The sequence below is a fragment of the Budorcas taxicolor genome, chromosome 22, assembly GCF_023091745.1.
Source record: "Budorcas taxicolor isolate Tak-1 chromosome 22, Takin1.1, whole genome shotgun sequence".
In the NCBI taxonomy this organism is placed as follows: Eukaryota; Metazoa; Chordata; class Mammalia; order Artiodactyla; family Bovidae; genus Budorcas; species Budorcas taxicolor.
Window position 1 is genome coordinate 43,796,310 of NC_068931.1, and position 17,437 is coordinate 43,813,746.

The window sequence follows — 17,437 nt, forward strand, 5'->3', positions numbered from 1 at the left end:
AGCCCTCCAAGCGCCTCTGTCCGTGGGATTCTCCAGGCAAGAATACTGGCGTGGGTAGCCGTTCCCTTCTCCATAGGATCTTCCCAGCCCAGGGATCGAACCCAGATCTCCCACATTGCAGGCAGATTCTTTATCATCTAAGTCACCTTCAGAAAAATATAGGTAACAGGACACTCCATGTTCCCACCAGTGAGATTAAACATTTGTTACCACTTTTTGCCAAATTTGTTTCTAGTCTTTTTTAGGAAAGGAATAAAGCTCATCAAATACAGCTTTTCTCTATCCTGCTTCTCTCTCTTCTATGGTAACCCTCCACCCTTTTAACTGTTTTTTTACTGGAGACCATTTGAGCCATTTAAATTTTTAACTATATGTTCACATATTCTTCAGTTTATATATTACTGATACTTTAAAATAAACTAGCTAAAATACTAATAAATACTAGTATAATATCAGTCTTAATGCTAATGTATAGTTTTAAAATCACATCAAAAAGTTGTTGCAACCAACAGACTGGGAGAAAATAGCTGCAAATCATACATCTGATATGGGATTAAAATTCAGCATATGTTTAAAAAAAAACACCTCATACAACTAAAAACTACAACAAATTTCAAAAAGGGCATTTTACAAGCCCTTCTTCAATACTTTTGTTATGCTTATACAACTATTTTTCATAGTTAAGTCCATCTGTTCGTTGCTGTTTCCAGTTTTTTTCTTGCAAAAACTTTTTTTGTGTATACTGTAATGAAACTGCTGATATGACAAAAGAAGAAAAAGGTGAGGTCCCAAGTATTGGGGTACGGAAGTGATCTTAATGTACAAAACACCAATTCAGTCACGCAGTCATGTCCGACTCTTTGCAACCCCATGGACTGCAAATGTACATGTACAGATCACCATAATGTACAAAACACCATAGAACAGTCAAATGCTTGGGGTTAAGAAATACATTCGTAACAAACACATTTTATTTTCTCAATTAATTTTTTAAAAAAGAATTCTACAGAGTCCAGTCTCTTAAACTTCCAAAGCTATCATTATTATTTGTTCTCCTTTACCTTTAATTTCAGTGCATTTAGGAAGAACCCCTTCCCCCTTGTGGCTCAGCTGGTAAAAAATCCACCTGGAATGCGGGAGACCTGGGTTCGATCCCTGGTTTGGGAAGATCCCCTGGAGAAGGGAAAGGCTACCCACTCCAGTATTCTGGTCTGGAGAATTCCATGGACTATACAGTCTAAGGAGTCGCAAAGAGTTGGACATGACTGAGCAACTTTCACTTTCAGTTTCCAGCACTTTAGAAAACAGCTGTAGAGGTATATACTAGCTGCTTGCTCCAATAGACTGTTTCTTACTAAAGGTTTCTGAATGTAGTTTTTTGACTTACAACAAGCCCAATTAAAAGCTTGTATTTCCCGAACTCCAGTACAGCTAAGAACAGTCATGGGGCAGTGCTCTGGCCAATCAGTGGGAATAAGCAGAAATCACTTGGTAGGCTTGCAGGAGAGTTGTGAGCAAGAGGGCTGGCTCATTTAAGCACAGGCTCTGACGTGGGGGTGGCAAAGGGCGGGAGCCGTCCTGTGACCCTACGGTAACAGCACATTCTGAGGAAGGCTAGGCAGAACGAGGAGAGGGTCATGGATGGCATGACGGAGCCACAGGAACAGGCCTGGACTCCTATCATAAAAGGAAGTCCCTATTTGTTAAGTCAGCTGTGGCCTGATTTTCTTTTCTTTCCCAGCAGCTAAAGAACAGGTCTCGTAACTAATACAGACAACAGTGCCAAATCTCAACAGTAATCAGATCTGACACTAAGAAGAGATTTTGAGGACCACCTAAGACATAAATATCAATATCCTCAGATATCAGGGAGAAACATCAATAACCTCAGATATGCAGATGACACCACCCTTATGGCAGAAAGTGAAGAACTAAAGAGCCTCTTGATGAAAGTGAGAGTGAAAAAGCTGGCTTAAAGATCAACATTCAGAAAACTAAGACCATGGCATCCAGTCCCATCACTTCATGGCAAATAGATGGGGAAACAGTGGCTGACTTTATTTTTTGGGGCTCCAAAATCACTGCAGATGGTGACTGCAGCTTTGAAATTAAAAGGAAGGAAAGTTGGAAAAGGAACTTTTTCTTAAGTTTCCTTCCTTAATTGGAAGGAAAGTTATGACCAACCTAGATAGCATATTAAAAAGCAGAGACATTACCTTGTCAACAAAGGTCCGTCTAGTCAAGGCTATGGTTTTTCCAGTGGTCATGTATGGATGTGAGAGTTGGACTGTGAAGAAAGCTGAGCGCCGAAGAATTGATACTTTTGAACTGTGGTGTTGGAGAAGACTCTTGAGAGCCCTCTGGACTGTAAGGAGATCCAACCAGTCCATCCTAAAGGAAATCAGTCCTGGGTGTTCATTGGAAGGACTGATGTTGAAGCTGAAACTCCAATATTTTGGCCACTTGATGTGAAGAGCTGACTCATTTGAAAAGACTCTGATGTTGGGAAAGATTGAAGGCAGGAGGAGAAGGGGATCACAGAGGATGAGATGGTTAGACGGCATCACCGCCTCAATGGACATGAGCTTGGGTAAACTCAGGAGTTGGTGATGGACAGGGAGGCCTGGCGTGCTATGGTTCATGGGGTCGCAGAGTTAGACATGGCTGAGCGACTGAACTGACTGAATGACTTAAGACATAAATATAATTTTTAAGTACTTTGTGTACACAATAAAATACTTGGGTGTTTCTCAAAATGGGGAGGGGAGGGGAAGCGCTAAACCACCCCCCAGGTGTGCTATACTCAGCACAGTATCCACTGATGTCCTTCTGCTGAAACATCCTCCTCCCACCACAGAGAGAACCATGAACTGTGGCCCTAAGTACCAACCAAGGATACTTCTGTCAGTGGTAAATCTGTTAACCTGAGGTGTCCCGACCTCAGAGTGCTGACAGCGGCGGCTGGCTCTGCTGCAGGGTCCCCTGTGCCCAGCAGGCCATCTAGCAGCAGCAGACCCTCCTCCATCTATGACCACCAACACACCCACCAAAATACCCAGCTGAGAACCACTGAGCTCATCTAACTTCCAAGGCCACCTTTAATCAGAGGTAAATTTAAGTGGGGAAGATCTTTGTTTTAAAGCATTTAACCCCCCAAAATTTATATTCTATTGATTCCTTATGATTTTTGCTCAAAAAAGATAGGAATAATTGACTCACTCATTATTTCTCAGTGGCAATGATCCAAAACATATCTAACTCATGCACAAAATGTCTTTCATGGAGTTATTTATGATGTTGAAAGGCTAGAGATAACCTGAATGTCCACTTCAGGGAAACAATATGAACCATGAACAAATCATGGCACATCCCATGCAGGCATTCCTGCCAGCAGTCGCATAAACTCATACTCTCTTGGAATGGTAATACACAACATAAACAAAGGCATTAACAAATCAATAAATGGAACTGGGCTATTTGGGAGAACCTTTCATCTAGCTCCTCAGCTGTATTTCAAAGTTACTTGCACATGTGAGTTGACTATGTTAAGATTGACCAACATCTCCTTTTCCCAGGGATCTGATGCAAATCTGACCTGTTCTTCCCTAAAGATAACTTGTCCTGCTTTTTCTTTACCCTGAATACTTAGAAAAGTCAGCAGGATGGAGCCAAGTTTTTATGCTTTTTAAATGTATTCCTGGTAAAAACTTTGACCTTGAGTTTCAAGGCTTTCTTTGGCTCAGAGATGTTCTTCACTATCTCCTCAGTTTCTGCTTCATCTGTCTCCTCTGTTCTCTCTTTCAGAACTTTAACCAGACATTTGAGAAATTCCTGTGCTTTAAATGCTCTCTTACAATTAATCTTTTTCCTAAATTCCTAAATGTGAGGTTTTTGTTTTTCAAGTTAACTTGGCATTCTGCGCAATCTATTCTGCTAGAGAGTCCTAAATTTTTTTTACAGTCACATTTTATAACTTCAAGAACTTGTTCCTGTTCTCAGCTTATTTTATTTTTGCAATCTTCTCTTGTCATATTGGGGATCTGAATTCCACTTTTCTCTCTTTTTCATACTATTTCACATGCCCTAAAGGACACAGTTTCATTTTCTTCAAGTGCTGAGTTTTTCATATCTCTAGCATTGTGTTTGTTCATCTCTACAGGAAGCTGCCCTTACCCAAACTTTTGTGGATGCTCACAGTTTACTATCAAAATCCCCTAAGTCTCAAATATGTGGGTGGGACCCTTCTCTAGTGTCAAATAATAATCTTATTTTCCCTTATCACTGTGTTTTGGTCATTTCAATAAGAAAGAACAACAAAAAAAGCTTCTACTGCATGGGATTAAAGACCTAGAAAATCATATTCGTTTCTCATTTTCTGACTTTCTTGCTGTCAATTTTTTTTCTTGCTGTCAATTTTTACTGCTATTTGCACAACTGCGTCTGACAACTTTCTCTTTAAAATCAGACCTCAGACTTGAAATTACCAAGGAGCAAGTCTATTAAGCATAAGAAAAGCATGTTCACATTTAAAGTAAACACAGAAAGAGGATTTACATTTGCCTGAAGGCAAAACAGTGCATATATGGGCCTAAAGATGAGCAGGCTGAAGCCAAGTCAACAAGCAGGGGAAGATGGGTCCAAGTAGACAAAACAGCCGTGCAAAGTCACAGACATGTGAATATACATAAGAAATGAATGAAGAATGACTGACTGGTGTCCTGCAAGAAGCATAAGCAACACAACACTTGTGGTGCATGAGAGAGGGAAATGCAAGACTTAAGGATGAGCAAGTGGCAAGAGATCAGATCATGCAGGCCTTTGTTCATGCTTCACTCACCCAACACACACACAGGGACCCTGCAAATTATGCAAATGGTGTTGCAAGTGGAGGGGCGGGGACAAGGAAAGATGGATTACTCTACACATAGTATAATAAAAGCAGTTATTCAGAAAAAAATTAATTGATCAGGAACAAGACAAAGATTTCCACCTTCATCACTTCTATTCAACACAGCACTGGATGTTCAACCTGAGAACTAGGCAAAAAAATATTAAGCAATCCAAGTTGGAAGGAAAGTTGTTGAATTATCTCTACTCACAAAAGACGTGATCTTGTATGTAGAAAAAACTAAAGAATCCACAAAACAACTGTTAGAGCTAATACACATTCAGAAAAATTGCGAAACACAAAATCAACATACAAAAATCAGCTGTTTCTACATACTAGCAATGAACAATCCAAAAAAATGAAATTAAGAAAACATGCCCATTTATAATAGAATCAAAAGGAATAAAACACTTTAGAATAAACTTAACCAAAATGGCGAAAGATCTGTACTCTAAAAACTATAAAAGATGGCTGAAATAAATACAACCTAAACAAAATAGAAAGCTACCTCATGCTCATCAACTGGAAGACAATATTAAGATGACAAAACTATAAGAAGTCATTTTTAAATGTAATCCCTATCAAGATCCCTATTTGTTCAATGTAATCCTGATCAAAATTCCAATGACAATTTTATAGAAACAGAAAAACTCATCCCAAAATTTATATGAAAAGTCAAGGGATGCAGAAAACCCATACAATACTGAAAAAGCACAATAAAGCTGAAGCAATCATACTTGCCTGATTACAATATTTATAGAACTATAGTCATCAACCCCATGTGGTATGCCAAAAAGACAGACACAGATGAGTGGAATAGAAGAGAGTTCAGAAATAACCCTCAGATCTGTGGTCAACTGATTGTCAACAAATGGGCTACAATCATCCAACACAGAAGGGACAGTCTTTTCAAAAAACAGTGTTGGGAAAACTGGACAACCACATGCAAAAGAATGAAGTTGGACTTTTACAATACACCTCACAGAAAAATTAACTAAAAATGGATCAAAGACCTATTTATAAGAGCCAAACATAAGAAAATCTTAGGAGAAAACATAAGGTTTGAAAATCTTCATGATCTTGAATTTGGCAATGGTATCCTAAATTATGACACCAAAAGCACAGGCAACAAAGCAAAAATAGATGAACTGGATGTCATCAAAACTGAAGACTTACTTGCATAAAATGACACTATCTAAAGAGTAAAAACCCACAGATTGGGGGAAAATATTTATATATAATATATCTGATGAGATATTAATAACCAGAATATGTAAAGAACTCCTACAATTCAACAAAACGACAATTAAAAAATAGGCAAAGACAAATACTAACATGGACAAAATCTGAAATACCAACACCACCAAATGATAACAAGAGTGTGGAGCAACAGGAACTCTCATTCACTGCTGGTGGGAATACAAAATGGTTCAGCCATTCTGAAAGACAGTGTGGTGCTTTCTTACAAAACCACACAAACACAAACTCTTAACATATAATCTAGCAAGCAGGCTCCTCGGTATTTACCCAAAGGAGCTGAATACTTGTGTCCACATAAAAACCTGCACATGGATGTTTATATCAGTTTTATTCATAATTGCCAAAACTTGGAAGCAACCAGTATGTCCTTCAAAGGTTGAATGGATAAATAAACTGTGATATACCCAGATGATAAAATATTAATCAGTGTGAAAAAGAAATGAGCTATCAAACCATGAAAGACATGGATGAACTTTAAATGCATATTTCTAATTGAAAGAAGCCAACCTGAAAAGGCTACGTACTGTATGATTCCAACTATATAACATTCTGGAAAAGGCAAAACTATGGAGACAGTAAAAGATTAGTGGTTGTCAAGGGTTGGAGGGATGACAAGGTGGGGCACAGAGGATTTCTGAAAATACCCTGTATGATGGCACAGTGATGGACAGAGGTCATATAATACATTAGTCCAAACACACCAAATATACAACACCAAGAGTGAATCTAAATATTAAACTATGGATCTGGATGATTATTGTCAGTGTAGGTTCATGGATTGTAACAAATGTACTACTCTGGTGGGGAACGCTGATAATGGTGTGGGGCCAGGGGGTATATAAGAAATCTCTGTCTTCCTCTCAATTCTGCTGTGAACCTGAAACAACTCCAGTAAAGTCTTAATTAAAAGCAAACCAAAAAAGGGTAAAGGACTTGAACAGTCATTTCTCCAAACATACAGAAACAATCAATAAGCACATGAAAAAGATGTTCAACATCCTTAGACATGAGGGAAATGCAAATCTAAACCTCAATGACATAACTACTAGGCAGGACCATTATTTTTAAAGTGGAAAATAAGGAATGTTAGTGAGGATGTGAAGAAAGCAGAATACTCAAACATTGCTGGTGAGAATGTAAAATGTTGCTGCCACTGTGGAAAACAGTTTAGCAGCTCTTCCATGTTAAACATAGAACTGCCGTATTATCCAGCAATTCTACCTCTAGGTCCAAACCAAAAGAATTAAAAACGAACCCCAAGACTTCTCTGGTGGCTCAGTCCATAAGAATCAGCCTGCCAATGCAAGCAACTCAGGTTTGATCGCTGATCTGGGAAGATCCCATACACCAAGTACACCATACTACTGAGCCTGTGCTCTGGAGCTTAGGAGCCGCAACGAGAGAGGCCACTGCAATGAATGAGTAGTCCCTGCTTAATGCAACTAGAGAAAGCCTGTGCACACAACAAAGACCCAGAACAGTGAAAAATAAAAAAAACAAAACAGGGATGCCAATGAATATTTGCACACCAACGTTCACAGCAGCATTATTCACAAGAGCCAAAAGATGGAAACAATCCAAACGTCCATTAGCAGAGAAACAAAATGTGGTATATCCATACAAAAAAAATTATTCAGCCATAAAAAGGAATGAGGCTGCTACAGATGACATTGTTCCACCTTAACAACATCACGTTCAGTGAAATAATTCAGATACAAAGAGAAAAGTACTACATGAGCCCATGTGTATGAGGGATGTAGAGAAGCAGATTCATAGAGCTCAAGTAAAGCAGAGGTCACCAGGGACTGGGGGAGGAGGAAATAGGGAGTTACTGCTTACTGGGAACCAGGTTTCTATTCAAGGTGCTGAAAGGGTTTGGTAAATGGGGGGGTGATGGCTGCACAGCACTGTAAATGGAATAGATGACACTGAATTGTATACATTAAAATGGTGAAAATGGCAAATTGTTACCTACATTTAACCACAGAAACAATTTGATAGGGTGTCTACCTCATTCCTCATACCAAAATCAAGCCCTGGTTGAGCAGTGATTCAAATGTAAAAGAAATAAAACCATAAAATTGTTGAAAAACATTGGAGAAAGTTTTTTTGTAATCAGAGAACAGAGAAAGCCTCTCTGAGCTATGGCACAATAACTTAGAAAAGGCTGATAAATCTCATTTCATTAGTATTTAAATTTTCTACATGAAAAACTATCATAAACGAGGACAAAAGATATTTTGAAAAATATTACAATATTACAATTATGAGTAAAATTTGAAAAAAATATTTGTAATATATGACAAAGGTTTAACTTCCTTAATACGTAAAGAGCTCTAACATACCAGAAAGGGAAAGGAAATACAAATGACTTTTAAAAGTAAGCACTGTTAAACTTCATTCATAAAAAAAGAACTGCAAAATACAACAACAGTAAGACCATTTTCCACCTCATGAACAAAGATTAAACACTAGGCATATAAAGCTGTAGGAAACCAGGCACTTTCCTACACTACTGATGGGCGTGTGTATACACGCTCTTCGCAGCACTGCTCCCAACAGCTAACGGCTGGAAATAACCTACACGTGCACAGATGAGTGCTTAAATAATGAACACTGTTCAACCGTTAAAATGAACACATGAGATCTATATGGAAGGATTTTCTGTATGTAAGAGGAAAAGTAAGGTGTAAAACAGTATGCTAACATTTGTTTTAACGAGGCTGGACAGAGAGAGGGAGGGAGAGGGGAGGCAGGCAGGCAGGCAGGTAAAGATGGGTATGAATGGAGAAGCACAGTGATGGCCCACAGGAAGGAACCAGGAATGGTAGGAGCAGTGACTTGCTCTTGCATTGCATGCCCTTCTGTACTTTTCTCATTCTTGTCATATTCCTGAAACCCCAACCATTTACTTATTCAGGTATTAAAACACGAGCTCTAGAATTCAGTACTGGATTCCTGTCTGGACCTGCTGGTTAACTGCAGCATACATCTGGAGAAGCTGAATCTCAGTTTTTCTCATGTGCGACCACCTGTGAGATAATCCACATGAAGTTACATACCATGTCTCATACAAAGGAGGAGGTTCAGGCAAGATAAGCTATTTTATTCTTATTAAACTCTTTTACTCAAAGAAGGCCTCTCAGAAAGCATGATATACAGCAGGACATACACCATGAGGAATCTGATCTCCCCAGACAGTGAAGGGCACTCTCAGAGCCATAACCAAGCCTGAACACTCTTAAGCAATGGGGTTTGAAGGATGTGAGATACTTAGCTTCACACTTCACTGTGTCCATCCACAGGACCTTCATACAGAGTACAGGCAAAAACATTTGACTAATAAAGAGAACAATGAGCCCACATATAATTCAGGATTCCCTTAGGGATCTTAAATATAAAGAAGAAATTTTGGTATTTCTCCCATAATTATAAACAACCAATTTGGGATTATCTTAAAGGTTTTTTTTTTTTTCTTATAAAATTAACAGCTCTTTTCCCATTTCCTAAATTCTTACTTGCTGTTCCATCACAAGAGCTCAAGATAGAACATTCTACAGTACAAGGATACATTTCCCATATACTATGTAAAAAAAGCTATATACCAAGTACTAAAATATTGCTTGCTGCTGCTGCTGCTAAGTCGCTTCAGTCGTGTCCGACTCTGTGTGACCCCATAGACGGCAGCCCATCAGGCTCCCCGTCCCTGGGATTCTCCTGGCCAAGAATGATGGAGTGGGTAGCCATTTCCTTCTCCAATGCATGAAAATGAAAAGTGAAAGTGAAGTCACTCAGTCGTGCCCAACTGTTACTGACCCCATGGATTGCAGCCTACCAGGCTCCTCTGTCCATGGGATTTTCCAGGCAAGAGTACTGGAGTGGAGTGCCATATTTTTTAATATTGTGTAATTTTCTTACCCTGATATTACAGTAATAGGGATTTCAAAAAATAAAAACTTATGATTTGAATGCAATGCAGGAGATCCTATTTCGATCCCCGGGTGGGGAAGATTCCCTGAAGAAGGAAATGGCAACGCCGAGCCTGGCAGGCTACAGTCCATGGGGTCACAAAGAGTCGGATACGACTGAGCAACTAACCTCACATCACATCACCTGCGTTTTGTAATTTCATTGGTTGAGACAGTTGCCGCTATCATGGAGAACCTGGACTGTCTGAGGTCCCAACCTTAACTAGGAGGAGCGGACCACCGTCCAGGAACCTTACTCCAGCCCACTTCAAGAACTCCTGGAAGCACAACTAAGCAAACTGTCAAGAGGAAATGATAGCTTTCAAAATACAAAACTGTTTGAATATAGTGAAAGAAGAAACAAAGTAATTCAGCATGAGACTTTCTTTAGAGGAATGCAGGCAGTATGACACAAAGTTATCAATGATGAGACATGAGCCAAACAAAGTGACAGAACAATGAGCTTATTAAGTTAGAGTACTGGGTGTGAAAGAGTAGGAGCGTATTAAAACAAACAAACAGAAAAGATGCCAGAAATCCACAGACACAAGTTTCCTGGAAGTCAGCAATCCCAATGGTCCTCAGGGCCTATGATGCCCTTGAAATCATACACCAAATCTGGGGGAACTGAACTTATGTGGTCATGTCTCTTGTTCACAGGTTTTATCTTAAAGGTGTCCAAATGTGTCCACGATCATTAAAAGCAAGGATCTCACTGTTTACTAAACCATAAGTAGAACATTAAATTAGCGCTATACTCAATACATTTAAAATAGCACTGTACTCATTTCAGACAACAGCCCAGCAAGGCAGAACATCATCCCAACTAAGAACGTAACAGAAAAGCTTACTATGCCACTCAGAACAGCAGAGTCAGAACTCACATGCTGTAACACTAGCTGGCTGAACCATATCTGCTCCTTGGCTATCAGCTGCTATGTTGTAAATTTATATGCGAAACTGAGTTAGTATATGGTTAGTCACTATTATCCAAAGTTATGACCAACCTAGATAGCATATTGAAAAGCAGACATTACTTTGCCAACAAAGGTCCGTCTAGCCAAGGCTATGGTTTTTCCAGTGGTCATGTATGGATGTGAGAGTTGGACTGTGAAGAAAGTTGAGCGCCAAAGAATTGATGCTTTTGAACTGTGGTGTTGGAGAAGACTCTTGAGAGTCCCTTGGACTGCATGGAGATCCAACCAGTCCATTCTAAAGGAGATCAGCCCTGGGATTTCTTTGGAGGGAATGATGCTGAAGCTGAAACTCCAGTACTTTGGCCACCTCATGTGAAGAGCTGACTCACTGGAAAAGACTCTGATGCTGGAAGGGATTGGGGGCAGGAGGAGAAAGGGACGACAGAGGATGAGATGGCTGGATGGCATCACCGACTCCATGGACATGAGTTTGAGTGAACTCCGGGAGTTGGTGATGGAAAGGGAGGCCTGGCGTGCTGCGATACATGGGGTCACAAAGAGTCGGACACGACTGAGCGACTGAACTGAACTGAACTGAACTGGGTGTTCTTTGGAAGGAATGATGCTAAAGCTGAAACTCCAGTACTTCGGCCACCTCATCCGAAGAGTTGACTCATTGGAAAAGACTCTGATGCTGGGAGGGATTTGGGGCAGGAGGAAAAGGGGACGACAGAGGATGAGATGGCTGGATGGCATCACCGACTCGATGGACATGAGTTTGAGTGAACTCCGGGAGTTGGTGATGGACAGGGAGGCCTGGTGTGCTGCGATTCATGGGGTTGCAGAGTCGGACACAACTGAGCAACTGAACTGAACTGAATGGTATTATCAAAAGTTCTAATAAACTAGTAGGTTTAAATATTCTCTGCCCCTAACAGTTTACCGGTAAGAAATAAAAATTTTAATGGCGCGACCAACAGGGAACAGTGTGTGGAGAATCTAGGTAAGAATTTCCAGGGGAAACAAATCATAGGAATGCTGAGAAAGTAAAGTGCATTTAACTTAATTTAGCACTTATGTAAATTTTAATTCTGCTTTCCTAGATTTTATCCCTGGTTTACTCTCTGGAGAGAGAACAGAATAAGAAAACAAAGCAATCAAGCAGGGGATCAGAACTGCAGAGACACCAAGAGCTGAGCTACGGACTTCCTCAGCCTTGGTGGCTAAGGCTCTGTGCTCCTTAGTGGCTAGCCACTTCCTAGCGTTAGTGGCTAAGGCTCTGTGCTCCCAATGCAGGGGGCCTGGGTTCGATCCCTGGTCAGGGAACTAGATCCCACAGGCAGCAACTAACTGTTCGTATGCCACAACTAAAACTCGGTGCAGCCAAATCAATCAGTAGATATAAAAAAAAAAAAAAAGAACTGTGACAGTTTTCCAGCAGGGAATAGCAAATTCTTGTGGATACTACTGATCTAGGAGAAACCGAAAAGGGCTACTGGAGATTCTGTTTTAAAGTCAATACCCTGAACAAAAGCAAGCTAGAAAGGGCAGGGGCAATGCAGCCATCTGGAATTCCATGATTCTAGGTATCCGTAACCTAGAGAACTGGGCTTCTTCCCAGGTGGCTCAGTGTAAAGAATCCACCTGCCAATGGAGGAGACCCAGAAGATGTGGATTAGATCCTGGGGCTGGGAAGATCCCCGGAGGAGGAAATGGCAACCCACTTCAAGTATTTTTGCCTGGGAAATACCACGGACAGAGCAGCCTGGCGCGCTATAGTCCATGCGGTCAAAAAGTCAGACACAACTCAGCACCATGAACACAACCTACAGATCCTGTCAAAGGCGAAACAGTACTGTTTCCAGTTCTATATCCTTCACCAGGGTATCATTCTCCGGGTTGCTTTTCCTTAAAATGGTGGTTCTGACTGTCTGAGGAATCACAGAGTTCCATTTAAGAATCTGACCGAAGCCCTGGAATCCCCTAGAAACCACATCCCCGGGGGCATTCAAATAAGTTTGCAGTTTCGGGGCACTTGGAAATCCCTTTCCAGTCTGATCCATGGGTCCCAGATATGGTTTTCAAGGCCTCCAGTCCCACAAGGACCAACCTATTATAGCACATCCCACTCTCTCCTGCCATCGAAAATGTCATGATTCTTTCAGCACCACTGTCTCAAGCAGATCATAAAGGAAGCAGCAGAGGCTGTCATGCTGGCAGAGCAGGGCAGAGTGCAGTGAGACTCAACAGCACAGGCTGTAAGTTCCCAGTGGATGTGGTAACCCCACAGCAGTCACAACCTCGTTGTGGCTAGACGGGGTCACCTCAGCGGCAAGTGAGGGGCTGGAAGAACCAAGGTGCTGACATCTCACAGCAGTACATTTGTTTAGTGAATGCTATCTGAGCATCAGGCACACCTTAGGCTACAGGCAGATGGTGGGGAAACAAAGGAAAATGAGGCAGTTCCCAAGAAACTACATGGACTGGCAGACAGTTGTACAACAATGGGATTCATATGCTTATAAAAGAGCATTCAGAATCAAAGAAGGAACACATAGCTTTGCCACAGTGGCGAAGTGGTAAAGAATCTGCCTGTCAATGCAAGAGATGTGGGTTCAATCCCTAGGATGGAAGATCCGCTGGAGAAGGAAATGGCAACCAACTTTTCCTGCTTAGAAAACCCATGGACAGAGAGGCCTGGTGGGCTACAGTCCACAGGATCACCAAGAGTCAGACATGACTGAGCAACTAAACAACAACAAAATGACTGATGTTTAGTCTTGAAGACATTTTCCAGACAAGTAAGGTAGACAGAGAGTATGTCCAACTTGTCCAGTATATCCAGACAAAGACTCCAAGGTGTGAAAACGCAAGTGATTCTCAAGAAAATCAAGGAGTTTAATATGGAAGCAAGCCCCAAGTACTTACATTAAGGCTGGCAGAACATGGAACAGATACTGCAAGGGAACAGTTTTAGAACAAGACAGCTTTGATTTTTCCTCCACACTGGCTGCCAAGGTAAATACTAGAAGAATAGAGTTCATTTGATATTTTACTTTTAAAAATCAGCTGACTCACAAATGATAGAAACTGCTCTTACTCTGACAATATTTGAACCATGAATTTCTATTGAAGAAAAATGACCAGTTCCACAAACTCTGATTAATTACCCCAATTCTTCCTGAACTACCACTTACAAGAAACATTACTCCATAACTTAGCTTTTGCCATTTCCCTACAGTTTTACTCTCTTCCCCGAAAGGCTCACACACTTCCATTCCTTTCCTCTGCCCTTCTAATGCCCCTGCTGATTCACATGGCAATCAGCAGCAACAAGGGAAAGGCAGAAAGGGATTGTGAACATTTCTCAAAAAGCCAGAATTAACCTCAGACTATATTAATGCTACTAGCTTGTCGCTCAGACCAAATTAGACCTTTCCAGCAATCTCACTTCTGCCAGCCGCGCCCATTCACAGCAAGGCTTTCCACCCTGTGCTCCTGGTCCGATCAGCCCCTGCTTCCTGAGGTTTCTGGCTCCAATATGCATCCCTTCTCTTTCTTCAATCTCCAACCTCTCTCTTTAGCCTCCCCCGCTCCATCCGGATCATGTAAACCATCAAGTCACCCTTCTGTGGTAGGAAGTCAGTGTTCAGCAAACACATATTAAGTGCCCACTAGATAGATGCATGGCCTGCAGGAAGCCTGATGAGGCAGTGAACACAAGCAACTAAGAGTGAGCGCCAATCCAGTCATTCACTCCCAGAAACCTCCCATGTCACAAGCTACATTGTAAAAGCAACTGTTCAGAGAGGGGAAAAAAGGAGTAAGGGGCCAGAGTTTCAGACTAAAAATAATACATTCCCTTTCCTTACAGGACTTTGATAAGGTATGAAGTAGAAGTCCTCACACACTAAAAGCAAGTCTAGCTCAAGAGCAAAGCCTTTCTTTTCCTAACCAAATTAGTATTGCCAAAAAAAGCACAACTCTTCTCAAACGTTATCATCAACATACCCACTGCTGTGATCTACAAAGCAGAAAATCCACTGAAACACTTTTTCCTACTCAAACAACAGTGGTTTGCTTAATGGAAACCGCTGTCTTGAAGTCCTGTGCTTCTGTATCACAGCCAATGCCCAGCCTTGAAAGGGGAAGCCATAGGTACATCCAGGGGATCCCTGCCAGGGATGGCCGGGAAACCACCCCCTCCTCGAGGAAGTGAGAATCCAAGGATGAGGAGGAGGTAGTTAAGCAAAGGTGGGAAGAAACAGGGAAAGAAAAGCTGTGCGCAGGCAAAGAGAACTGTCTCTACAAAGGCCTTAAGAGGTCAGACAGCACATTTCAAGGGCCAGAAGAAACCAGTGGAAAAGTGGGAAGAAAGACACATGGGGAGGCAAGACCTGTGGTCTCAGGAGCTGTGGCAGGGGTTTCAAGGCACCATTCCAGCTCTGTCCTCCATCTGACTTCTATTTTCCACACAAATTGCTCTCTTTAAGGAACCTGTTGATCTTTGAGACATTAACTCAATGGGCCTCTTGGATTGTGACCTTGTTGTGCCCCCTACAGCACATGCCTACAGACCATCAGCTCCCTCCACACCCACCAACGATTTACCCCAACTCCTAAGGCTATTCCTCTCTAGCCTTTCTTTTTGCAAACTTCCCTTTCTCCACCTGTGTCCTTTACTGTTGTCTGTCAAGATTCTGTCCTTGGCCTTCAGCATTTCCAAACCATCTGCATGATTTGTACTGACCTACCTAAAGCTCTTGTCCTTCCCTTAGGAAAAAAATAAAAATGAAGAGCTCTGACGAACCCGTTAAAGAACTCCTAGGCAGAAGCCCATGAAGAGTTTCCTGAACTCCATGCCATTGAATACAATTTTTAGTGGATATAAATGCATTTTTCTGATGAGATGAATTATAGTTCTCATGGAATATTCAAGGGTATTTACTAATGAAAACAAAAAAAGTCCAAGGTGGTTTATCAAAATGTCCAGGTGAATGAAGCTGTAGCAAGCACCACCTCTTCTCAAACCTGGGTTCTGATAAACTGCCTGCAACCTGGGGACAGTCGTCCCTTCTAAAACAAATGTAACTAGAGAAGACACAGCTGGCAGCCTCTCACATAAAGCTTCCTACGAGAATCTGCATTTAAAACTTCCTATTATTGGGAAAATCCTTACCAGTTTTCTTTGCAGTGAGTACCCAATTCTAACGCACGCTGACCCACGTGGATCAGGGTATTTATTACACGTCCTGCTAACGTGCTCAAGAAGAAAACATTACATTACGAACATAATGACAAGAGGAACTGTCATCTAATTAAACGGGAAGGGGAAAAAACCCGGGAGCAACTAGATTTACAGAAAAGCCCTTTTTGTCGTCTGACTGTATAGAGGAGCCAAAACAGCATTTACCTCACACCACTCACTGTAATCCTGGGAATAACATGCAATGATTAGCAGGAGGAAGCGGACAACTAGATCATTTTAAGACATAAAATGAAGTTCTACTCGCACAGAAAAGGTCCGTGGTTGAGTCGGGAGACCGTCCTAGGGCACGTCTACCCTAGGAGACGAGAAAGTCACGCCAGGCGCTCGCGTCCGCATAGCCGCCTCACGACGTGAGGAGACCCGACCCCGCCGGGCCCGGCCCGGGGTCGCGGCAGCCCCTCGGAGCCTTCCCTGATTCACCGAGCTCCTTCCGGAAAGCTCTGAGGGGGCGACCGCGCGCCGAAGGCGCTCAGGCAGCCGCAAGCCGGCCGCCCAGCCACGGTCCCACGACCCTCCCAGGACCCCCGACCCTCAGCCGCCCCCTGCCCTGTCCCGGCCACGCCCACACCCGCCACCGGCACCGCCCCCTCGGAGCCCACTGCGCCTGCGCGGATTCGGCCTCCCCCACCCCACCCCGAGCGCCGAAGCGCAGAGGCCCTGGGCGGCGCACGCGCGCCGCCACTTCCGCCCCAACGGGAGGCGGGGGAGGCGGCGGGCGCCTGCGGGCGCGAGCCCGGTCCTCTGAGGAGGACGGCGGCGGCTCTGTGAGCCGGCCACTCACCAGGTACAGCTGCTGCCAGCGATTCTGAGCGTCTAACTCCTCAAACTCCCGTTCGATGGCAGCCGACATGGCGGCAGGAGCGAGCTGTCGCGAGGGAGCCTGCGCCGGCGGAGAGGCTCAGGCCCCGCACGATCCGGGCAGCGCGCAGCCGCTGCCGCGCATGCGCGCTCCACGCCTGTCCCGCCCCGCCCCCACGCCGCCGCGGCCGCGGGGAAAGTACCTGGTGCGTGACGTCAGCGCGCTGTCTGCGCTGCGCGGGGCGGGGCGCCGCGGGAGGCGTGGTCCAGGCGGTGCCCAGGTGGAGGGGGCGGGGCCAGGCAGCCCCAGGGGCGGAGCGGGCAGGCCGGGGAGGCT

General features: G+C 43.0%; 1 protein-coding gene across 2 annotated transcripts in view; it reads right to left on the bottom strand.

Moving 5' to 3' along the window:
* Window positions 1-17,220, bottom strand: part of PTPN2 (protein tyrosine phosphatase non-receptor type 2) — a 65,491-nt gene extending 48,271 nt beyond the window's left edge. For both annotated transcript variants that reach the window (XM_052660618.1, XM_052660617.1), the window contains exon 1: window positions 17,084-17,220. In XM_052660618.1, coding sequence (XP_052516578.1) covers window positions 17,084-17,152 — 69 coding nt within the window. In that variant the 5' untranslated portion in view covers window positions 17,153-17,220. The remainder of the gene's footprint in view (window positions 1-17,083) is intronic.
* Window positions 17,221-17,437: the final 217 nt, after the last annotated feature.